Source organism: Syngnathus floridae, chromosome 11, assembly GCF_059516105.1.
Source record: "Syngnathus floridae isolate MCC-2025c chromosome 11, RoL_Sflo_1.0, whole genome shotgun sequence".
Classification (NCBI taxonomy): Eukaryota; Metazoa; Chordata; class Actinopteri; order Syngnathiformes; family Syngnathidae; genus Syngnathus; species Syngnathus floridae.
The window spans coordinates 9929170-9953665 of NC_142423.1; the positions used below are offsets into that span (position 1 = coordinate 9929170).

General features: G+C 42.4%; 2 protein-coding genes and 1 long non-coding RNA gene across 8 annotated transcripts in view; 2 read left to right on the forward strand and 1 right to left on the reverse strand.

Annotated features, from left to right (window-relative positions):
* The window catches only part of ppp1r16b (protein phosphatase 1, regulatory subunit 16B), a 36119-nt gene extending 27649 nt beyond the window's left edge, over positions 1-8470 (forward strand). For all 6 annotated transcript variants that reach the window (XM_088388893.1, XM_088388890.1, XM_088388895.1 and 3 more), the window contains exons 4-11: positions 2653-2798; positions 2879-2982; positions 4274-4398; positions 4963-5088; positions 5167-5242; positions 5307-5436; positions 5523-5676; positions 6459-8470. In XM_088388893.1, the coding sequence (XP_088245019.1) occupies positions 2653-2798; positions 2879-2982; positions 4274-4398; positions 4963-5088; positions 5167-5242; positions 5307-5436; positions 5523-5676; positions 6459-6920 (1323 nt within the window). In that variant the 3' untranslated portion in view covers positions 6921-8470. The remainder of the gene's footprint in view (positions 1-2652; positions 2799-2878; positions 2983-4273; positions 4399-4962; positions 5089-5166; positions 5243-5306; positions 5437-5522; positions 5677-6458) is intronic.
* Positions 8471-9690: 1220 nt separating this feature from the next.
* On the forward strand, positions 9691-12821 carry mims2 (mitochondrial inner membrane scaffold 2). Its single transcript, XM_088388896.1, has 3 exons — positions 9691-10199; positions 11003-11202; positions 12089-12821. The coding sequence occupies exons 1-3, from the start codon at positions 9882-9884 to the stop codon at positions 12303-12305; spliced, it is 735 nt and encodes a 244-aa protein (XP_088245022.1). The 5' UTR covers positions 9691-9881; the 3' UTR covers positions 12306-12821.
* A 1205-nt stretch (positions 12822-14026) lies between these two features.
* LOC148390996 (uncharacterized) lies at positions 14027-24416 on the reverse strand. The gene is made up of 4 exons (XR_015861187.1): positions 24317-24416; positions 24177-24222; positions 19011-19089; positions 14027-14691 (listed from the first exon to the last, which is right to left on the reverse strand). It is a non-coding gene; the product is annotated as an uncharacterized LOC148390996 (long non-coding RNA).
* Positions 24417-24496: the final 80 nt, after the last annotated feature.

Here is a 24496-nt window from a genome sequence, read left to right on the forward strand (position 1 = left end):
ATCCATCTCAGCCATGCTCTTACCTCGCTGATAGAACTTCAACACCAATATACAGCTTTCGTGGCCACACATACACATATAGTACTGCCGTTCAATGACAAGCCCGTGATGTATTCTCATCCCTCCAGCATAACCATAACCATTAACCTGCAAACTGACCTTTGACATCAGCCTCATTGGCACTACCTGTTAAAGTTACTGACGTGATAGTGCTTCCTTGTTGTCCGTCAATTAAAAATGGCTTTTTTTTTTTTTTTTATCATGCCTAGCCTCGTGGCTAAGTCATAGCAGATGAAAGCTGCAGTTAGATCACAATCCAGCAAAAATCCAAACGGCTCGTTCAAAATTGTTTGGCCACAAAAGATTTAGGGAAGGCCTCGTAGTGTAGTGGTTCACATGCCTGTTTTTTTTTTTTTTTTTTTTTAAGTCAACTGGAATGAATAGAATAAGTTAAACAGATAAATTGATGATGCTGTTAAATACACACTGTGTTGCTTGCTGGAGTGTCATTACCTAAGATTTACTTCAATGATTTCACTGTTTAAACATGTATGAGGAGTGTAGCGTTGACTGCTTTAATGGTCATCAATGATGTTTTATTTAACCGTGGGGAGAATCCGGAAGACATTTCCATGCGCCTCTATAGTTTATTTAGCAGATTTTATGTTGTGCTTCATAAATTTTAGGGCCAGGAAATTACCTTTGCTAACTGGGTGGGCAAATTAGTCTTCTGAGTCGGGCCACTCATTACTTTAAAAAATAAAAACAAAAATAAACAATCAAGTATTTACCCATCCATGCATTTTTCAACAGAAGCGGAATACAACCTGGACTGGTTGCCAGTACCTTAGAATTTCAATGAGTGCCCTCTCAAAAGGTTAAATTCCGACTCAGCGTAATCTACAGCTAGATCCCAAACTATAAGACGGCCTCTGCACCAGCACCATTTGTCATTCCGTTCATTTTCGCGGGTGTGTCGTAAAATGAGAAGAATGACACGCAACAGTGGTTCACGCGGTCCACAAATCGCAATCGACTGTCCCTTCTGACACCCTTTTCCACTCCTCACTCAGTTTGGCTCAAACTTCTCCTGCTTCCACACTTTAATTGCAGCCTCGCTTACTAGACCAATGCGAGCATACTCTCCTTAACTCACTGAAGAATCCCAGCCAGACGGTTTTTCCATGCGCAAACTAGGCCATTTGTCACAGCCCGAGGATTTGATTAAAAAGTACACAGTGGTGGTCGCTAAGGGCCAGGGCCTTAGTGGAGTCAAATGTGGAGCAAAAGATTAGCTTAGCAGGCGGCTAGCAGGTGGGTGAAGTACTGTACGTGGGTTTATTCAAGAGGCTAAGCGGATTAGCTTGGCTGTAAATTAGTGTGTAGGTTTGCATTTAAGGCATCTGCCACTACCGAGGGCGGCTGGAAGCTGGAGATGTGAGATAATCTGCGCTGTCTTTTTAAAAGCGCCGTACTGGTGTTGTTTCCACGCGGCATGTCTCAGTATGATCGGTCGTTCAGTATTTGGACGAACACAGGAAGTCGATCACACTCACTAAAACTTCCACATTGCTATTTCTACTTTTGTGTTGTTGCAGACCTCAACAGTCAATGATAATATAAATTATTGTTTGTGTTACTCCTGTCCCCAGTCGATTGTTATTTTTTTTTTGTGGGCCTCATTTTCACCTCTTATCTATTCTTCCTGCGATCTGTGCAGTAATTTCATTTCCTCTCATGTCTTGTCTAATGATGTTTTTTGCTTCCACACACGCACACACCAAAGTCTTCTTATCTGCACAGCCTTGTTGGCTGAGGCAACAAATCTCCAGAGGTCGCAAACATCTCTTTCTCGGCTTTGTGTTATGAATCATTATCGCTGATTTACGAATCGCCATTTGTGTACCTAATTTTTCACTCGAGCAGTTTCGGTGGTACTGTATTTTTATTCATTTTAACAATCAATATTGGCAATTGTGAACATTTTTAGTGGGGGCATTAATGACTCGACTGTCATGTGTGTTTGTAAGTTTATACATCTAACAACAATATTTGTGTGATTGTCAGTGAAAAGCCCGGCGGAGGAAAAACTTGTAGTCTTTAGAAATCCCCTAAAAGGAAGGTGATAAACGTGCAGCTGTTTCTGGGAACCAAGCCTAACTTTTATGGCATATCTGCTTTAATATGCCATCTACGGAGTGTCACTTTACTGGCATCACGGGAGCTTGACGCACAGATGTGCAAAAAAAAAAAAAAAAACTTTCCTCAAAGTGCATAAAAGCTCACTGCCAAGTATCAATTAGCTCTGTTGGAGACGACTGCTGCTACAATTTTTCTGAGAATATGCATTCCAGAGTTATAATCACAGCCATGCTAACAGGACAAATTGTCACTTGAGTGCTGACTAGATGCGTATGTAATAATGGCTTTTACAGCTTTGTCTGCACTCGCTAGTTGTTTACATGTTTGATGGCTTCTTAGCTTTCAAAAAAAAAAAAAAAAATGGAAGCACTTCCATTTATGAAAGGAAATCTAAAAAAAAAAAAACCTCTAGTATTCATTCTATCTATCCATCAATTAAACCATCGATTTGCAATATAATATTGACAAGAACCAGAAAAACCATTAGTAACCCGGCTCTTCTCCACACAGTGCTGCATAGACAACTACGAGGAGATGGTAAAAATCCTACTGGACCGTGGTGCCGGCGTCAACGCCCAGGACAATGAGCTGTGGACGCCGCTGCATGCTGCCGCTACCTGTGGCCACGCAGGCCTGGTCAAGATACTCATTGCACAGTGAGATGACATCCACTTGGCACAAAGCTCCACATCGCGTAACAGTTCTTAATCATTTGGACGGTCATTTTCTCCCACAGTGGTGCCGATCTGCTGGCGGTCAACTCTGACGGGAACATGCCCTACGACCTTTGTGAAGACGACCCAACACTGGACATTATTGAGACGGCCATGGCCAACCGAGGTGCCTTCAAACATTTCCCTCAAATGAAGTTTTGAGTCTGGGAGTTTAGTTAAACGGAAACTACTATGGGATTAGTTAAGCATGTGACATCAAATATCTATTCGGAACAGAAGGGAGCTTCTCAAGCCGACTCTTTTGCTGCCTGCAGATAGCGCTCCAGTAGGTGAGAAGAATGACAATAGGAACATCAAGCAGGGGAGTGCAGCTATGCTAATTACTCTAGTCACTTTGCCAAAAGTAGCAAGACCTCCAGAGATGTCGCAGTGGCGAGCAGACAGGCTATCCTCTGTCTTACTAAATAAATTAAAACACACACTCACGCGCGTGCACACTTCACTTGATGGAAGGCAGACACTTATCTGAGGACATCAGTTTACTCAGATTCAAATAAGAGACAAGATGATTTGGCAATAATTTAAAACATGGAATTTATATTGAATGGGTGTTGTTGCCTCGCTCCTGATTAAACAATGAGAGTATTCACATAAATAATGTAATCGTATAATAAAATCAATCAAACTCAAATGTTTCCACTATCGAGACTGCATCTTAGTGAGAATGATGTCAAAGTGATGCTGATACAAGAGGCTTATCATATAAACATCTATTAATTCCGTATCGCAATGTCACAAAAATGTTTCGATTATCATTGAGTTCTATTAGTAAAGGGGAAAAATAAATGGATTAAAATTAGCTAAAAAAAGAAAAAAAATCTGGGATATTATTTCAAGACCACATGTAAAATAGGCATTCGTCATTCATTCATGCAAATGTTGCATTTATTATGAATGACAATCTTAGTGGAACAACAACCTTTTGTTTTTCCATTTCCCAGAATACATCATCTAGATGTGGAAAATGTATGGTGTTGCTCTCACATTTACCGTACATCCTCAGTTTTTTTTTTTTTTTTTTTTTTTTTAATGGAAGCACTATCTTCCTCCAGACAGCTAGGCAATTTTCCTCTGCGAAGAATAACGAAGAAAGAATGGTGTGATATTGAGCCCTTTCTTATTTTTGAGGATTTTGAGTATGGAAGCAGCGCTGTCGCGAGGACTTCTCCATTTAAAGTTGTTGCTGTCAAGATGTTGGATTTGAATTCAATTTGCTTACAAGAGCTCTGTACAATATTCATCATTTTGCACAGACCTCTTGTCAAATCCCAGACAGCTTCAAGTGTGGAACGGATTTTGCGAAACTGCTAGCGTGTCGCGCTTTTGACAAAAGCTCAGAAGGGAAAATCAATAGTACGGCAATTAGCTCAGTTTGTCTGTGTGTGTTCGATCGGAAGGCATCACCCAGGAGATGATCAACGAGACCCGGGCGTCTACAGAAAGGAGGATGCTGGGAGATATCCAGGAACTAGTCAGGCTCGGCGACGAAGTGAACCGGCAGGACTCGCAGGGAGCCACACTGGTACGTTAACGGAGCGGCATATGGTGGTTAGACAAAAACTACCGACCCATCAAAATGAAGCACCTCCCCCAATTTCAGCATTTGTGATTTGAGCATTGCATTCTACTATGTCCATTTGATTTTGATTAATTATTCAGGTCATACATAAAAATATTTCCGATGACTCGTACTAGTGTACAAGAACATGACATGGTTTTAGTCGCCCCCTTGTTAATCTAAAAGATTTATCCTCCTGCATTTTGCATCCTTTGATTAATCTTCATCCAGCGAGATGAAAGAAAACAGAGCGTGCCGGAATGTTTGGCAAAAGCTTAGAGAAGAGCACATGCGGAAATCATCAAAAGTTATGTAAGACTAATCTTTTGTTTTCAAGAGAAAAGCTTTTTTTGTGTGTTCCAGGAAAACTTTGCTTCCTGTATAGTCTGCTTGATCTACAAAGTTGATCTGGGAGTGGAATAGGTCAAATGGATTTCAGCAAATCCCTCCCCCCTCCAAAAAAAACCCTACTTCAACAAATTATGGAACATTTCAGAATTGAATAAGCTACAATGTGTGCCTCTACAGATGCACATCGCAGCCGCCAACGGCTACATGCAGGCCTCCGAGCTGCTGCTGGAGGCCGGAGCTCGCATGGACTTGAGAGACTCGGACGGATGGCAGCCGCTCCACGCTGCCGCGTGCTGGGGTCAGGTGAGATAAGACCCCGGCGGAAAAGCTAAGAAGCTCAACGTAGTGTTCCACGTCAAACACCGCTCCTGCTCTTTTTAGATGCACGTGGCTGAGCTGCTGGTGTCACACGGAGCCAGTCTCAACGCCAAGACCTTCCTCGACGAGACCCCGATCGGTATACCTGCGTCACACCTCACTCAAATATTTATTGAGCGCTAACATTTCTCCTCCGTTTGAAGACTTGTGCGAGGATGAGGAGTTCAGAGCCATTCTGCTGGACCTGAAGCACAAGCATGACATCATCATGAAGTCTCAGCTCAAACACAAGACTTCACTGTGCCGACGGACGTCCAGCGCCGGCAGTCGTGGGTGAGCGCTGACACCTGTTGGCCGACAGCACCGCTGCGACCCGTGCAAATCATCCCTCGTCCTCACCGAGGTTTCCTCATCTGCAGGAAGGTGGTGAGGCGAGCCAGTTTGTCCGACAGGCACAACCTGTGCCGAAAGGAGTACGAGACGGAGGCCATTGTGTGGAGGGGAGGCAGGGAGGAGGAGGAGAAGGAGGACAAAGAGAAGGATCCTGACCCGGAGATCTTCCAGGTGCTTCATGTGAGTCATTGCCCAATTAGCATCTGTCATAAAGAATCTTTGTGATTGCCAACAGAGCCAGATGTCTTATCTCGCAGTTGAAAGAGGACAGTAAAAACGGGATGGGAGGAGGGGTGTCACTGTCTATTATTAGTGGCAGGGAGGACGTTAATGAGCTGTGCATTCGATTTTCTGAGGCTTCTAATGTTCTCTCGCTCTCTCTATGTGCTAAATCTAATCTCCTTCAGCTCACCTCCGTTAGGTCACTGCGCTTTGGCCCTGTCAGACAAACACAAGCAACTCTGCTCAAAAACAATGGCAACGCTGTCTAGGGCTCCGTCGCTATTCGGACCAATCGGGTTTTCATTTCTAGAACACATAATTGGCAATTAAAAAGGACTCAAGCATAAAAGTCAAACGTGGTGCAAGCATGCCCTGCTAGAAGTATGTTTGACCGTTTATCACGACTTTGAAGTCAATGTGTAAATATTTTTTTTGGAGGGAACTTCTAAGCAGAGCACGTTCCGCTGCAACAAGATTGGCTGCAAGCAGAGATGAAGACTGTGGTCGTCTTTTTAAAGTTGATGACAAAAAGTTTATTTTTCATTTCGCTACTCGCTGACTGGAGAGCGGTGAGGCAGATGAGAAATTTGGTCACTGTTATCCCCAGAAAAACAAGAAAATGGTGCCAGCGGGTACTAGTTAGCCCCAAATTGTTGGGTCTACTTGTAATAGGACTACATAATTTCACATTGCTGAGCAAAACTGGCTTTTTGAGGTACTGAATTCTTCTCAATGTCCAGGTGAAGCCCGCTGAGGCAACCGAGTCGTCCGATCAGACCAAGCGACCTACCATCCTCAAAGATGGCAGCAGCAAGCACAACGGCCTCATCTCTACAACTGCGTGCGTACCCGCCCAGCCACCAGCCAACGGCAAGTCAGAGACGGACAAGAGCACGGTCGCTACCTGCCAGGATGAAACGTCATCTCGCGAAAGACCTCAAACTCTGTCGGAGCTGAAGAAGCAGCGAGCGGCGGCTAAGCTGTTGAACCACCCCCTATTTAACGGTCACCTAGTTAACGGTTCCTCGGACTCCTTCAGCGATGCCAAATCCATCTCGGATGACCCCCGCATGCCACTGGTGTCGTCTAACGGCAGCGCCGTATTCTACACGCCGGCCAGCGGCGACCCGCCACTGCTAAGATTTAGGCAGCCTGTTGACGAAGAGGAGCCCAAGTCGCGGACCTGCTGCTGCGTGTCTTAGCGACATGGTTTTGCGAGACCAAGAAACTGCAAGAGTTTGCACAGAGGAGCTGGAGCTCAAGAAGTTGCCACTCAAAGAAAGAGGCTGCAATTGTAGCATGAGCCAACAAACTGAGTCTTTGGACACATGGAAGAAAAACAAAGATGGATGGCTGAAGATAATAATTCAAGGCATAAGTGGAATTTCCAAGGTCAAGCTGTTCCGTGACATGCAAAATGTTCTGATTTTTGATGATCAGCATTTTTTAAGACTTGCTCGGATGCCTACCAAAATTTAGTTGCCAAGTAAAAACAGGCTTCAAGTGGCTGAAGCTTTTATTTGTAATTTGCGAGGTTTGAAGCAATTGGGCAAAAAGAAAAAAATCCCACCATGCTCCAACCCAGATTCAACAATGAAAACTCACATTTAGTTTAGTCTAATACACTTCAAATTTGGCAGCAAATTGGAAAACAATTTTGAGGCAAGTTTATGTTTGAAGGACCCAGACAAAAAGCCCAAATGAAACCAAAATAAGCGCAACCTCAAAATCAAACAAAGTCGATATGTTCCGTGACGCTGGTTGACTTCCATCTATTCTATTTATTTATTTCTAATCTACTTTGATTTGTCAGAGACCTGTCACATGATCATTTCACTCCAGCTCACCCACAACTCGATCAAGGTGGTACATATCAGAAAAAGCAAACGGCGCTTTCAACATCAAGGGAAGGAACGCCTCAAGAGTTATTGTGTATTTTGACAAGCCCCTCTTTGTATACTGTACGTTTACCGCCGAACTATATTTGTATTGATCGGCGTTGAGATAACTTAAGAGTGTTGACTGTACATTTCTTTATTTATGTGTTCCGTGTATTTATTGTTGCGGATGGTGTGTAGAGTGAGTGCGATACAGAGAAGAGCCAGCAAAGCACTTTTCTTTTTCCTCATATGAAAGCAAAAAGTTTCATCTGTGGAAAAAAAAAAGAATGCAAAATGGAAATAGGCATTAAATCGAATTGGGTAATTGACAGGTTTGTATTACAATTACCGTACAGTGTTTGTCACTCATATTGTACATGTTGCCTCGTTTCCACATCAGTGCCAAAGAATCTTCCATAAATAAATATTGGTTCCTTTAAAGCCACATTAATTTGCGCTCCCCTTTGTACAGTGCCAACAATGTGTACAGATGAATTTGTAAATACTGTCGTCTGTCTGTTCCCATACAATGTTGCTGTCCTAATTGAAAATACACTTAACTAATCCTGCGTGTCATCTGCCTGCCAAGTATACTCAGGTGTCAGTGTTTGTGTGTGATATTCTTTTTGTGCTCAAAAGTCAGGAACTAAGTCTGTTTTTACTATATTCCATGTCACCTAACGTCTAGCTGCTGCGGTGGAATAAATCGACCAATACCATCACAAAATATACAGTAGTTATATACGTGATTATTAACAAAGGTCCACATATGGACGGACGAATACCACTTAAAAAAAAAAAACTACTGATGATGTAAATGTTAGACTGACGGCTACGTTCACATATTTTGAATAAATTGTATTTTTGGGGAATTGTTCACCGTCTCGTCTCTGTCTGCTTCGCTTGTTTGTAACGTTTCAAGTATTACAACGTGCTAAAAACGTTTTCGCATATTCGCGACATACTAATCGTCTGACAGCAATTATGGATATTTGTTGCGGTTGTAACAATGGAAGATCATAGCGCCTGCCTATTCATTAGGTCCAACATTTACTAGCCTTTAGTCTGGTTGCCGTGGATACACTTGACGCACATTATGGTGAATTTTAATAGTCTTTGCAGAGCACAGAATGTCTCGTACAATATAATAGACTTTCATGGGGTGATGAAAAGCAACCTATTAGGAGTTAGACAAACACAGTAATCGCCCAAATAAGAATGTCAGGTTGGACAGAACTAAGTGATGTTTGCAGAGTAAACGAAGTATTCCTTCTAGAACGTGTGCCGGCAAAGTGAGGCGCGGAGACAAAAGCAAGTGCAAACACAACATGCGGACCACATCCTCTGCATGCCGTGACCTTGCTGCTGCAGTGCAAGGCCAGCTGGCTGCAGCCCAGGTCCTTCCGAGAGCCTCCTCCTCCTCATTGAAGGCTCGCATGGCTCAGTGCCAGTGCGACAGTAAAGCCAAGACCGGAAAGCGTTCGGTGCCAGGAGTTGTTTGGACTCCTGACCACCAACTGGATGACTGGATGAGAGGAGAAAGGTTCTCACAAGTCCAAATGATATGTGAATGGCAACCATGAAGGATGCCCAGTGTTCAATTACTGCAGCTATTGAACATCTTGTTGGAATAACATCAAGGTGAGGACAAAACAGCTAAGGTGAGGCAGACCGTTGCCATTTCAACACAGACAGTAAATCAGTTGACCCCCCAAAAAAGGGTCAGGGTATAAAAAATATTGGTCCTCTTTGCGGTTGAGTAAAAATAAACACCCTTTGGGATATACTTGGTATAAAGGGCACCACAGTTGCATGGGGATTGCAAATTCCACACAGAAAGTCTTTGTTAGAGTTTCAAACGCAAAGTGGCAAAGCCTATCTCAGAATGCACCTCGGCTCTGGCCTATCTGTGTGGCGTTTGGATGTGCTTGCGTGAGTATGCCAGCATCCTGGAGTTAAGTCAAGGTACAACCACATGACAGGACAGTTTTCCAAGTTGCGGAACTGTGGCTTAAATGATGAAAAATGCAACGGCGCCCCCTCGTGGCCTTGACTGACTACGCACGTTATATACGTCTCAGCCGCGTGCTTTGTACTTTTGACTGGAGCCTCCTCCCGTTCAGTCTGCGGTTGCGCGTCCTGCCTGTCAGCAAAGCTTTCTACCGGCTTGGGAGGAGGTGGGGTGGGGGGTTCACAGTCAGCATGTTCGGACCTTCACTCCGTGTTATCTTGCGCTGCTAACGTAAACATTGTAGACTCCGCTAAACTCGTTTTGAGGACGGCATGACGGCCATGTTTCTGAGTCGTGTGACGAGGACGACAGCTTTTGTGCTCCGCCACTCTTACTCAACCCCGTTGACGTTAACGAGGGGATTTCATCGGGACCAAACCTGCTGCGTGGGCTCGACGCTCGTACGCTTTGTAGGACAACGACCCGAGCCGTACCACCACGGTTTTCTAAACCCGGACTGGGGGCACTTGAGGCGCCGCGGCTGTTTAGCGGAGCCGGTAGTTTTGTTTACAATTAGTAATCGGGGACTGTCCACCACGGCGGCTGCCCCAAAGAAGACCATCGACATGGACAACAAGATCAACGCGGAGGTATTGTAACGCTGCTGCGTAATGGTGCACCCAAGGAGGGGAAGAAGGGGAGGGTGTTATAATACAGTGAAACGAAAGTACCGTCCGTACCTTCACCTTACGTAATTCAGAGTCTGCGTGTCGCGCATGCGCACAGCTCCCCCATCCGGCAGGTGTTCACGCGTGAACAAACTAAATAAATTGTATAAATTGATTGGGTCAGTAACATAAACTGTGTCAACTGGCTGCAGTACAACAAAGTGTCCTTTTTATAACGCATCAAATATAGAACAATGAATGAAAAGACAAAAAGTAAATGTTAGGCAACTGGCAATCTCAGGGTGGAGGTGCGCAAGTCATCGTGTGTGTCAGTCTGACTTGACTCGTGTGTTTGTGAGAAGCTGTTATCAGTCACAGAGGTCCCACTGTTCCTCCTCCCATACATCCTCTGTGGCCGCCTGCTCACATGACCCTCCCAAGGTCGCCACCGCCGCCCCCTTTACTTTGAGTCCGGCCTCAGTGGCCTTTCTGAAAAGCAGAAGTCCTGCTGTCTCACCCACGCAGGCTTTCTCGATTGTGCTTTGTCGGCAGGGCTGCTAAGCTCCCTCGTACTTTACAGTACGTATACATACCAGTGACTTTCACAGACAAAAACACCAATGGCCAATATTAACATACAGTAGCGTAGTAGGCCCAAATGTTCATCAAAAATGAAGGTTTTATTCCTAGAAAGTACAATGATACTATTTGGAGCCTGTACTGAATAAAAATCATATCATAATAATTGTATCGTTTGTTTTATTGTTTCATTTCATCCCACCCAGGGCGAGAGCAATCAAAAGGAAACGCCACCAACTCCTACGCCTGGAGGAAAAGCCCCTGAGGAACCCGAGCCGGAGGGAAATAAGCCCAACAAGACTCAACAACTCAAAAAGGTCTTCAAGGAGTATGGAGCTGTGGGGGTTTCCTTCCACGTGGGGATTTCTCTCATGTCTCTGGGAATGTTCTACCTCCTGATATCCAGGTGACAAAAATAGATTTCTGCCTTGTCCCACACTTTCTCAGGAACATGCCTTATATAGTAATACTACTCATTCCATTATGTGACAAAACAGACTTTGGCAAAGGTCGCAGGGCAGAGACAACCATTCAAACTCATATTCAAAATGAATGAGATACTTAAATGTAAAATATAGATTTTTTTGTGGACAAATAACTGTTAAAAGAAAACTTCCCACCCCCACCCCCCCATGTTTCTTTTTTTTAACATTTTTGGTCTGAATAAGAAACAGCAGCAAGTACAAAGTTCAGTGGAAAAATGCATGAAACTCATGTAGCCATTAGAAATACCAGTAAAGTCTTTCTGCACGTGCATTGAATGACATTTAAGGCATCTTGCCAGCAGTCAGCATAGCAAAGAGATTTGCAGCAGATTAGCAGGGGAGCCCGCAGCCTTCCTTGCACAGCTGATAATAAGCCTCGCATGGAAAAGCCACCGTCTCTCGCCCCCACGTAGCATTATCACATAACACTTTGCCGCCTTGTACTTGGCTGATTAAAGCTAGCACAGTGCGTTCAGCTTGATAACGCTGAGGAGCCACTCGCCTCTTTCAGATAGACGATCACAACTGCCTTTTAAACAACCAATGGAAACAGAATATTGTTGCAACTGTGCACTTTTTACACACCAATTAAATGTTTCAGCTCCAGTGTCTCATGTGATTAAGAAGAATTATTAGACTGCAACAACTGCTTTGCTCTGAAATATACAACTTAAAATACAAGATCACTTTTTAATCACTCAGGCATATTGGCGCCTTCTGACAAAATTGCTACATGACTAAAAAAGCTAAAAAAAAAAGATAAAGTGCAACATACCTGTGACCACTTGCGTGCCTTCATCTCCTTAGTGGTATCGACATGGCGGCGGTGCTGAGCAAGCTGGGTTTCAGCGAGGCCATCATCCGGTCCAAGATGGCGGCGGGGACCAGCACGTTTGTCCTGGCCTACGCCATCCACAAACTGTTTGCGCCCGTACGCATCAGCATCACGCTGGTGTCCGTGCCGCTCATTGTGCGTTACTTCCGAAGGACGGGACTCTTCAAGCCGCCCACGTCCGTGCCCTAATCTGTGACTGTTGGCCGCCATATTGCCTTGGGAGAGAAGGAGAAAAAAAAAAAACGTTTTGAACTTTTTTGAATGCTGTGACCCAAGTTTACAGAAACATTACTCAAGGGAAAAAAAAATAAGTATCAGCTGCCATTGTCGTTAGAATTAGACATCTTTTGCTTTTTAGCTTTGTTCCTTCAATCTGTGAAATGTCCTTTTTGGAATGACTCAAAAGTTCTGCCCCTTCATTCGCTTGCATGTCTGAAAGAAAAGAAACACTAGGGAAATTCTTTTTGCGAAGAACATACTTTTGCTTTAAGTCTGAGACTTATGTTTCCCTATTACACCCTTTATAAATCAAACAATTATTGCGCTAAAACAAAACCACTTTTGCTCCTAAAAGAACGATTTCCATTCTGTTTGAAAAGTACAACTCTTTATTTAAAATACTATAGGCCTACTACATAATTTATCCAAAAATGTTCACCCCTGAATGTTTTCTTAAAAATAAAACTTCTTTCCTTTTGTGCTCTATTTGTTGAGCAGAGGTTTTGTGTATAAGGGCTGCAATTCCTGTTTTTAACCACACGGTGGGGCTCCTGTACTACAAATTCAATTGTAGCCATTCTCAACTTGTCAGGTTAAACACCAAAGACTAATTCAACAACTAGTTGGATTCAAAGACAAACTAAGAGGATGAAATGATTGACAGCAAAGTTGTTTTATTTCATTTGTTGTCACGCCTCCTCTATATAAGCAGCCTGAGTTCTTTGTGTTGAAATTAGTCGAGTTTTTAAATTAATCTCTTTGAAGTCCTTATCAGTTGATGAGCCTATGTTAGAAATGTTTCTTTACTGTATAAAATTGACATTTTGTCTAATTTTGAAACACCTTTGTCATTGCCTGTGCTACAGTGTGTGCGTCCGTGTGTGAATAATTCAGTGAGGAAAAAGTTAGAAGGCCAAGTTGTGCAGGCTCCTGTAAATGGAAACGCCATGGCAGCTCTGTGACACAAACGAATACACTGAACACACACACGCGAGGGAGAAGAGCAAGTGTAGGCCTCATTAGCCATAAGGAGGACAGGGAGCTGCCACCGCCTCTCCATCCCCTGCATGTCCCCTATGGCGAGGAACAAATTGGTGACAGCGCTCCCAGCCTGCCAGCCGCTACCTGCCACGTGCTCTCTGGCGTCCACATTGGCGACCATTTGCATTTGTGTGTGTGAACCTGATCCACCTCCCACACAATGCAGCAGCTGCAGCAACTCATGAGTGTCTCAATGAAGAGACCCACCCTCCTCAGTCTGAAGAGTTCAAGGGGGGCTGAGACGCATGTTTCCAGACAGCGTTTAAAATCAGCGCCATCTCACGCTCGCGCGCACGCACACATACACAGTGAACCTAGAAGTGCTGCAAAGTGCTGATGTATGCAGCACGACTTTAACATATGGCAAGTGTGTGTGGGTCTTGTCCTTATTTTTGCCACTTTCCTGCAATTTCTCGTTAGCTTTAGGCAAACGTCTGAGTCACTGGAGGAATTGGCAAGCAACACCATGCACGTAAAAATCAAATTTCAGTGAAAATCTCAGTTCTTTTTGGGTTTCAGCCAAGGACGTGTCTCATGTAAAATAGTTTAGTCGCCACCTTGTGGCCTCTAGAGGAAAATGCAAGATTTGACAGCCAGTGAAACCTGTTTGGAATTGCTTGACACGAATGTTGAATGGGCTGTTTGCACGAAACACCTTGTGCTAACAAATTGTGGCTCAGTCTTCCAGTGTTGAAAAATGACTTCATTCTTTTGACGATTTTTACATGACATGGGAAACTATCCTTGATAGATGTACATTATCTTCATGAAATCTCCTACGGAGTGCTGAGCGGCAAAAGGATGGTTTGAGATGTGCGTCCTCTTACGTCCACAATTACAGTATTATGAGTCAATTTAGATAAAAACATCCGATTCCATAAGAACTGATTGCATCTCGGAAAATACCTGATATTTTGTCGATATATTGTGCAGCACTTCTCCGAAGTATTATCAGTTTCATTTCATTTCCCAAATTTGTTGTTTAGGTCTCCACTATCGTCAAAGGCAAAAAAAAATGGCAGCCTAACACTGGCGAAGCCAACTCGAGGGAAAAACTCAGCGAAGGATTCATCCGTCATTGCAACTCTTGAGTGCTTACTTTTACGCTTTAACCCTCTTATCTCCTTTCTTTTTTGTTGGGGCCCCCTCTTCCAGCTCCCACACTTGCTGTTTTCTCCTTCTTTTGGCTCTCCTCCAGAGTTAAGTTTAGCAGGTGCGCTTGGCGGTGGCGTCGGCGTCATCCTTGGAGCTCCTGTCAGCCGTCTGCCTTCATCACCAGTGACGCGCCGCCACGGGGGCCGCCAGCAAAGTAAACCTGCAGACGCAGCCCCCCCACCATCACCCAAACCACACTATCAACAGCTGCATCTTATTATTTGAAAAACACAGATGCCAATCAACTTCCGCCCAAGACGATTTATTTATTCCACCCTCTTCCTCCTCAGGATGCTCACCTGGTAAATTTGAGCAATTATAGTGGAACAGGGAGAGTCGAGGAGAACTGCTAGTCTTTTTTGGGCAGGGTTACTTTAAATGAGAGCTAAATGCTAATGCTGCATCCCAGAGTCGAGTTCAGGGACAAAAAAAAAAAAAAAAGAACAAAGGCATCGATTTCCATTGTACAGCCAAATGGTACAAAAACGATCAGGCACCGGACGGCTGCAATTAACTGCGCTAAATCAGCTAGCGGTCACACACAGTTGGGATATTTACAAGTCAAAGGTGGGCAATAAATCTTTCAAAGCTGCCATGTGGGAAAACTGAAACGGTTGCCGAGAGCCACATCAACATGCAAAACCAAATTGCGTTAAAGACTAATTTCATTGATTTGATGTGCCGTCGAGACGAAAGGGCACTTTTGCATGTCTGGACCAAAATGGCCTAAGATGGAGCTGCTGAGTGCTTAAATTTCACATCACACCACCAACCCCCTGATACCCCCTACACCACAAGCAGACTGCTGACCAGGCGCAGAGGCGACGTTCAATACATTTATTCACGACTCGGTTTCATTTCGTTTGGACCGTTGCTGGTGAGAAGCCGCATGTATTCATCACAGCCCGACAACAGCCGCAAATATAATCATCGCTCATTCGGCAGAGTCGGCCGAGCTCCACCGAGTGGCCAGCTGATCCCACTCGAGGGCACGCCACGTCTTATGGAAACGCCTCTCAGGCGTAATTCGAACCTAAAATCATTTGGAGCCTCACTTAAAGTGTATAGTATGGTTCACCTTTAAATTATAGTACACTGAATCTGTAAGACTGCACCGCGATCAAGTTTACCAAAATCTACCGAATCCACCAAACTGTCAGGGGTGCCAGGTTGCGTGTCAACAAAAACGTCCATGGCACAGAGACACCTGACAAACATGCCCAAAAAAATTTTAAAAAATCAATTTAATCGTTAGCTTACAGAGCATAAAAATGAGCTCCTGTGTTTAAGCAAATTACTAGCGTTTTTTTCCCCCTTCCCAAGATTCTCAATCCGATCAGGTCGCCGCCCCTGCAGGTATTCATGCCAGACGCAACCGGTGGCTTACAAACAGGCAATTACAGCCCTCTCCTTTCATAAACTATATTAATAAACCAACAGAAGAAGCCCATGTAATTCATTGTAATGATTTCATTAAACGCCCTCATCGCACCTGGAGATAATTCTATTCAGGTTGTGGCACTAAAATGAGTTTTTTTTTTTTTTTTAATCAAGAGCAAAGGCTATTATTTCTCTCGCCTTCAGACAGGACGTCGTCTGTCGCGGTATGATATTAAGCATTCCGCCAAGATTTATGACATCCGAATCCATGCACGCCACTCACAAAAACACATGCTTTTAAAACGAGGAGTTATTTTTCTACTATTCAAAACAAAGTTTTTAAATTGATAGCATAAAATTGCCACGTTGTTCTTTCACTTTTTCAAGTGCTAAACCTGCTAACAAATTCAGCATTAAAAAAAAAAAAAAAAAAGGTCTTGTCCACATGCAGTATGTGAAAAATTGCTTGAAGAGTCGTACGATACGATACAGATTCAACACATGGTGTGAGAAGTTGAGAACAGCTTCAATATGTAGCTCAGGTTGGAGGCTAGCTGTAAACAGGCTAAGCGTTAGGCAATCTGCTTACTGAAATCACTTGTGTGTGTCTATAAATGTGCGAATTAATTATTACACGTTTAATTTGTTGTAGTCAGCCGTTGAAAGTTGAAAAGTTGAAAGTGTAGTGAGCGCAAAATTTGGACGTTCTCAGTCTTTCGTGAACTCTTAGCCAATTTATTTCAACACAGACGGGTGTGAGAGTATGCGGTAACATTAGCCCTCGGCTAAAGTAAAGAACAATTTTAACGGAGTTCATAATGAGATATAGACAATGTTTACTAGGATTTTTTTCCCGCCTGTTCCTGACACTTTTGGATAATTAGAAATTCCCTAGCTCAAACTGAACTAAGAAAATTATTGCCGTTTCTGAGAAAGTGGTTTGATAATCAGACGTAAACAACGTTTAATTGGATTCCCCCCGAGGTTCTGAGACTCAATGAGCCACTGAAAACTATGGGCTAACTTCATTTATGTCGATTTTAAGTTAAATGTAGACATGAAGAAAAAGGGAGAAGTCAATTTTGACAGAGGAAGAGCTCTCCATTAAATTTGCCCATGAACATTTGCATGAACTACATGAGAGAAAAATGTGGATCTTGTGACACAAAGTGCCGAAAAACTTATCTCGAGCACCTCCACAAATCTGTCAGCAGCCTGTGTGAACGTTTTTGACAAAATCCGTATTACTGGGTTGGCAAAGAAAACGTGACAAAGAGTGATGGTCGGGAAACTGTTTGCCGTCAGGAGGAATTGGAAGGCATTGGGTTCACAGTCTTTTAAAAAATGCATCAAGGAGGAACTCACGGAATGACAGAGTCATGACCGGTGCCATCCCAAGCTTCAAATGTGCTGCTCAATAATGAAAACAAGTCCTGCTAGACAAAAAAGCCCCCCCCCCCCCGAAAAAAGTAGTATATATTAAAACGATTTCCTAAAATTGTGTTAAAGACTAAAAGTACAGTTTTAGCTCAACCTAAAAGTGGTCAAAATAAAACTGATTTTAGTTTTATAATACAGTGGTTAGCATCTATTTGTGGCGAGTAAGCATTGAAAATGTCACTTGAACTTTAATGATGAGGATTTTTTTCAAAGAAGAAACTATTTTGAAATGAGAACTAATTAACAACTTATGCACATCAACTTGTTCCATCAACAACTCAGTCTAAATTTAGCTCCTTCCCGACATACAAAGTAAATAGCTGTTGATAAAAAAGTGAATAGATGAATTTAATTTCCGATCTGATGACCTTGCACTGACGCGATATTCCATGCGTTTATTTATTGATTTTTTAACCTACATTGTGTCACTCACACCATGCAATGTAAATCCCGCCATTGTGAGTGTATGCACAGTGGGCACAGAGACAATTTGTTAGTGGCAGTGATTGTTATTTTTCACGCCTCTTGAGAAACTCCGAAACAGATTGTGTTGTTTTTTTCTTTCCATGCTTACACTCACACATGGATGTTAGCCGAGAAGCCTTCTGTTTGAAAGAGCGTTCCTCTCCTCTGCCTTCTGCTCATCCAAATCACAAATAACACCGCGACAACTTTCTTAGGAATGGCACAGACTTTTGAACCCCAGATGGAGACAGCGCCACAGTTGTGTTTGCGCGTGTGTGAGAAATAGCTGGAATGCAATCATCCATTATTTGGAGGCAGTCACATGTTGGGGGTCACCACTATTTGTAAAGCAACACAACGGTTCAGCTGAGCCTACTTTTCTTAAAATTTTGGGAGATGTTTGACCTCGAAGATCTCACTGTTGTTGTTCACGTAACCAAATTAAGAGCTAGCGCGAGTGTTCTGACTCATTTCACCAAACTACCAAACACATCCGTAATTGCTCGTTTTGACCTGATGATATCACTTGTTTATGAGTAAATGGAACTAAGAGAGGCCTCAAACTTGATTAACCCACAATCACCGCCTTCCCACATTTACAACAAGATTAATTATGTATCAATTCAACTGTACACAAATATAACCGCTGGATTAAGTCAACGTTAAGAAGATGTGCCGCGAAAACAACTCTTCTTACACCCTATTTGTGTTAAAAACGGAGTTTGTGTTAGATTTATTCTTGTTTCCCCCCTAAGCCTGATCAAATAAGGCTTGTTATCAGCAACTGCTCGGCTAATGAACAAGAAAGCAAAAAGCGGCACAGATGTTCCGAGAAAGTTTGACGCGGCGACGTCGCTCAAGTTCAACCCGTCGTTGCCGCGCAGCGCTTCTTGACTTGCGTGGGTTGACAACAGATGCTTGCCAGCCATGTGACTGTCTGGAGAGCATAATGCATCAGAAAGGTAAATTAAATACGGGCTGTGACAACCACTTGTCCAATTACAGGGGTTTTTTTTTGGGGGGGGGGGCGGCATTTCACAATGTTTATACACATCTGTTACTCGATAAATTTAAATCTCGAGTTGGAAGTTTGCGAACAGAGTGGAAGTAGTTTGCAAAATGCTGGAAGAAACACACAGACAGATAATACTATATTCTTTTGGCTCGATGAAAAATAATATTACGGCAACTTACTAGCAGTAGAGGTCTATTCTTCTTGATTTGTGTCTGACTCCCACTTGGCCAAGGCGGGCATACCAGGAATTGCAGCACACTGAAATGGATTGCAGAATTTTTTTCTCAATAAAAACGACAAACACTGATTTAGATTTTTTTTGTGGGCAAAAATGAATTAATGGCATTTCTATTCATTTCAATGGGGAAAGATGATTTGAGTTTTGAGTGATGAGCAAGACGTCCTCCGCGCACATCAAGTGGGTTACGGGTTAAAATATTGCGCCTGCATTTTAGCATGCAGACCGTGCGCGCCGTGTATGTATTTGTACGTGACGCTGTCTCTCAGCCTGACAGGTATATTGTTGAGTTAGAGAGCCACACACATACACACACACACAATCTTGCCACGGCAACGCGTCCTTGCCCGCTCAACCCCGTCTGACAGTGAGCCGCCACATGCATGGCCTGCACCTCATGCATATGGAGGAGAGGGCAGGAAGAAGGAAAAACAACCATCTGTGTGTGTGTGTGTGTGTGTGTGTGTGTGTTCTGCACTGTCTATGATAAAAATCACCCATCACAGCCTACTACTTCAATATTTGTCAGTGTAACAGCACTATCCAAAGGAATATTAGGAGGCCTATGGGGACAAAGTTGGATTTTTGCCAAGAAAGAAGCACACAGACTGGATGATAAATAATAAAATATTATCATTATCATAAATATGATCAAACATGCTGGGTAGTCAACAAGTAATACCAGTTATGTGCTAGGTTCTGAAAGAAATGCTGAAATTCAGTTGTTTGCCTTTAATCAGATTATATTTACTGGTTGAAAAAAAAAATCTCAACATGTTTCCCCATCACTTTATTGTTGTAACATGAAAACATCCCCCCCCCAAAATAAACATTAAAATAAAAAATATGCTTGTTCTCGATTTTTCTAACTGAGTCCGACAAAATGATTCTAAAATTATTAAAGGTACAAAAGGAGCAGAAAACCTATCAAGAGAGACAATCAATCAGTTGATGTCACTGACAGTATGTTGGGGAGTCAGATGAGTCACTTCCTCATCTTTTCAAACAAAAGTCAGATCTGGCGGAAAGGAATGCAGATTCTGCGGGCAATCATTTGCAGCGACTCTCAAGGTCACAGCCGGAGAACACTCGTCAAATTATTAAAAGAGTATTACCGTGACCTGAAAGAAGGAGGAAATGATAGGAGGTGCAGAGGGTTGGCAGATGTGTTTTTTTTTTTTTTCTTTCCCCACCAGGGAAGGGAGCATTTTCTCGCGATTTCAAGAATGTGCGTTGCGTGCCGGTGGAATGAAAGTTGCTGCGGACAAAAAAGGTCGAGGTACAGCATGTTTAATTCTCTGCAGAGAGGCAAAGGTCTCCAATCAAAATTCTACTCAAGTCCAAACGAGGGTTGTAATGAGGAAGAGAAAGAGAAGGAGGCGTGATCGTCGGAAGACCAATCAAGGCAAAATACAGCCAGGTGGAAAATAATGATTTTCATAGGTGAAAGGGCGCGATGACAAGTCGCACACTGATCTGTCCCGTGAAGCTGGTCCGGCTGTACTTTGTTTTTCATTTAAAAAAAAAAAAAAAATTAAAAAAATGCACACCTATTTTTGTGTTTCGCCCGAAGAAACATGATTTACACATCTCGTCAACAAAGTCACACATGTCAAAATATGAAGCAGAAGCACATCAACGAGACAGAAATAGAACTCATTGAGAGATGAATATTTGTGTGGGTCATAGACTTTCTTTTCGTGCCTTTGAGGGACATCAATGAGACGTTAGATCACAATTATTATGATTTTGCCTTCAGGAAAAGGAGCTGAAAAATAGAACTTTCTCCAAATATGGCTGGTTGGCTGACTGGCGGTGTGTTGGAGAGTTCACATAGCCATGATATTTTGGTGCTAAGACTGCAAGTGTGTGTGTTGTAATATGTCAGTATCAATGAACGGCAACAAAATAACCCAAAATGGGTCTCTAATGACTCACAAAGAGTTTCAGTGTCAGACTCCTGGGCTCTCCTAATCCTGTCCTTAATGGACAATCTACGGCACGTCGCAGCATGCGGCCATTTTTGTATGTGTGTTTTGGCTCCCATTAAAAAGCAATATGCTTCCAGCGAGCGACGGTGACCTGCCCAGTGGGTATTGTCTGTTGCCGGTTAGCCATATTTGTGTTGGCGCTTGTGTGTGTTTGTACAAAAGCTGCTGACAGGTAATTGGCATCACAACACAATGCAATCGGAAGGTCACGCACTCACAGCGTGAACAGCTTCATTTAGAAGTGCTGATTGTGGTGGGGAAAGGCTAAACCTCCAGGGCAAAAAAAAAAAAAAAAAAAAAAGGCTAACACTTGCCATCAAACAGTCAGGATACAAACTTTTTTTTTTTTTTTTAGAGGTTTGGGGGCATGATTTCAAATTTGCTATTATTATGCTATTTGGGTCAAATTTGGGACTTTGAAATCAATTAAATTAATTGCGCCGCGCTATGTAGACATGACGTCAGCGTCGGCTTACGTAATTATCCTTTTCGCCGTATTCTTCTACTTAAGACGGCATGGGAACAGGAGTTGGGGAGATTCAGTCTGCCAGATCATCAGGCGGGTTGTTTGAAAAGTGTAGTTAACTTTATTACACAAAACTTTGTGACTTTTTAATATTACACTTGACATATACTTTATATTTTAAAAAAAAAACTAAATACTAATGTGGTCAGAGGTGGCCGGTCTTCAGCTCCATGCACGTCTTCCAGCTTGTCAGCGGGGAGGGGAAATGAGTGACTCTTCCTCCAGATATTTTTAGACAAAGATTAATTTCATTGGGTGAGATAAGACACCGGTAGTAGGACAGATAAATAAGTAAATAGGCCATGGTGCGAAAAACAGGAGGCGGCGGCAGTGTCGGGCTAGTTTGGCTCCGGGCACATCCATTGATGCGGGGGAGATAGAGACGCCTTTCATCGTTCCCTCTCAACATTCCACAACTGTCAGTTGGCGACTCCAAGTGGGGTGACTATCTTAACTCAGATGTATCTTTCTTAAAAAAAACAAAAAAATCCATATTGGTCACTACTCATTGCAAAATACCAGGTCGGTGTATGAAAGCCATTGCTGGGTTCTGTGTAAATTGCTGATACATTTGACACAGCAACTTTGCTGGATCCGCTACTACTCAATCTGCAATAATGACATTAAACAAAACCGGGCATTATTATCCTTATCTATTCAATAATGCAGCTGATGCCTTGTTATCTGTTGTCCAACCTGATAAACAAGACAATTGACATTTTTCTTCGACAGCAGCCCCACGAGTAAACATCCTGAGCTAATCAATAAAAAAATGCAAAGTTGCTGCAAAGTGGGGGAAAAAACAGTCCACTAAAACTATATCAAGATGCCAGGTAGCATTTTGCCAACAGTATGTAAATTCCTGCATATCCCCGTGGCATCTTTATGTCACACTACGAGAAAAGCTTACACTCCGCGAAAAAGCCAAGTCAAAAATGATGCTGCATTGGCACATTCAAAGTTTCCTTCCTCAGCTGAAGATACATTATCAAAAATAAATAATTCATTTTTTTTAAAAAGTCTACCAAAAAGCTTATATTAAAAAAACAACTACATAATATTCAGTCAGTTCTGGACGAGAGTTGTTGGTGCATTCCCAAGTATTCTGACTCATTCCAAAAGCGCCATTGTTACTAGCCGCGGTGGGAAGGACAAAATGATTGTAAAGACAAGACATGCCGTCAAGACTCTCACCAAGGCTGAAACATGAGCACCATTAGGACACCATTACGACGCGTTAGCGCGGCATGGATGTCTCAATTACAGCCGCGCTGCTCTAGATTTTTTTTTTTTTTACACTCACATCAACTTTAATGATGTCAGGTATTGTCGTGACACACACCCTATTAATTGCTGACGCTGTCATTTATCCCTTTGCTCATTAAACAGACATAATTTATAGCAGCACAGGTTACCGTAGTAACAGGATTTTTTAAATCAATTTGTCCTTAGAAATGGTGTGTGTATTCTTTCAATAAGAAGAGATTAACATGGCCTTGATATATGGGCAACATTAGGCGGGAGCCTAGCAGATGGCCAATACAGTGCACCATTATGACAATTACAGACACAGAGTACTTTTTCACGCTGTGTTTTCTTGCTTACGGATCCATTCTTTTAACGCGCCAAGTTGCCACCATTTTAATCGCTCCTCCTCACAGTGATGGATATATCGTTCTCGCTTAAAGTGTCACCATTTGTTTCCCGTTTTATAATGGAGTGCTTAAGCAGTGCACATACTTGGTGGTTTCAGGAGTTACATTTATTTTGGTTTACTTTTATCCATTTAATTTACAAAACAATTTGTTATACTTGGTGACAGTGGAATAAATTAAAATAAAAAATAAAACCACATGCATTGTATACTGTTTGATCCAAAAATAAATCATGAATAATCATGAAATTTATATTGTGTCCTCTGAGGTCTTAAAAGTTATCATTATACTTTTTTTTTTTTTTTTTTAAATCTATTAGTGGTTCATTCATTCATATATTCTGCACCGCAATAAATGTTAAACAATAACAGAAGCTAAGAACCAACATTACTTTAATGGAGCAATTCAATTCATTTCAATTCTATTTACATAATTTTAATTTATCTAAAAAATATATATTATCTTGTTTTATAACATAAATTGACTCTTGATCTAGGTTTCCAAAAAAAAAAGAAAGACTTTGGGAAACTTAAATGACTGTATGACAATATAGACAAGAAAATCTCGCATAATGCTAAGTCTGCAAATCGTAGCACTGTTTTGAAATAGCATTCGATATGTATCGCTTAGCAAAAAAAACCATAAATGTGGCGATTAAGAAAACCTCGACAAATAAGTCGAAGCAGCAAAAACTGAGCTAACATAACTAGTACCTGGTACCATTTGGAGCACACATTTAGCATTGACAGATGCAACACAAGTGTGACATTCAAACACACATAGCATACGACTGCTAGCTTGCACTTACTACACTTTGAGCTAAATGCAGTACTCTTGCAGTTTAACACAAATACGTTTTCATGCAGTACTTTGCTAACTAGCGATGATGGAGCAACAACGTTTTAACTAGCGATGGTAAATAAAAATGACGTTACCTTGAAGCTGAGCAATGCGGTTGGTTGCGGTCTTTGAATATTTGGGCTGCAAGTCAAATTGAAGACACATTTGTTAATATTCTAAAATATAAACTAGAAGCTAATTTCAAACTTGGGCCTGTATTACTAGGTAGCCTTACCTAGCTCGGTGTGAAAACGATGCCAAACATCACTGCGTGACACCTGACAAGTAGCCAATTAACGGGAAAAACCTCACTGACTGCTATGTCAACCTTCTACCAACAGAGGGCAATAACAAACCGTGAAAAAGTTTGTTTATTGTTTGTTTGTTTGTTTTTAGACTGAGCATTTCAAATATG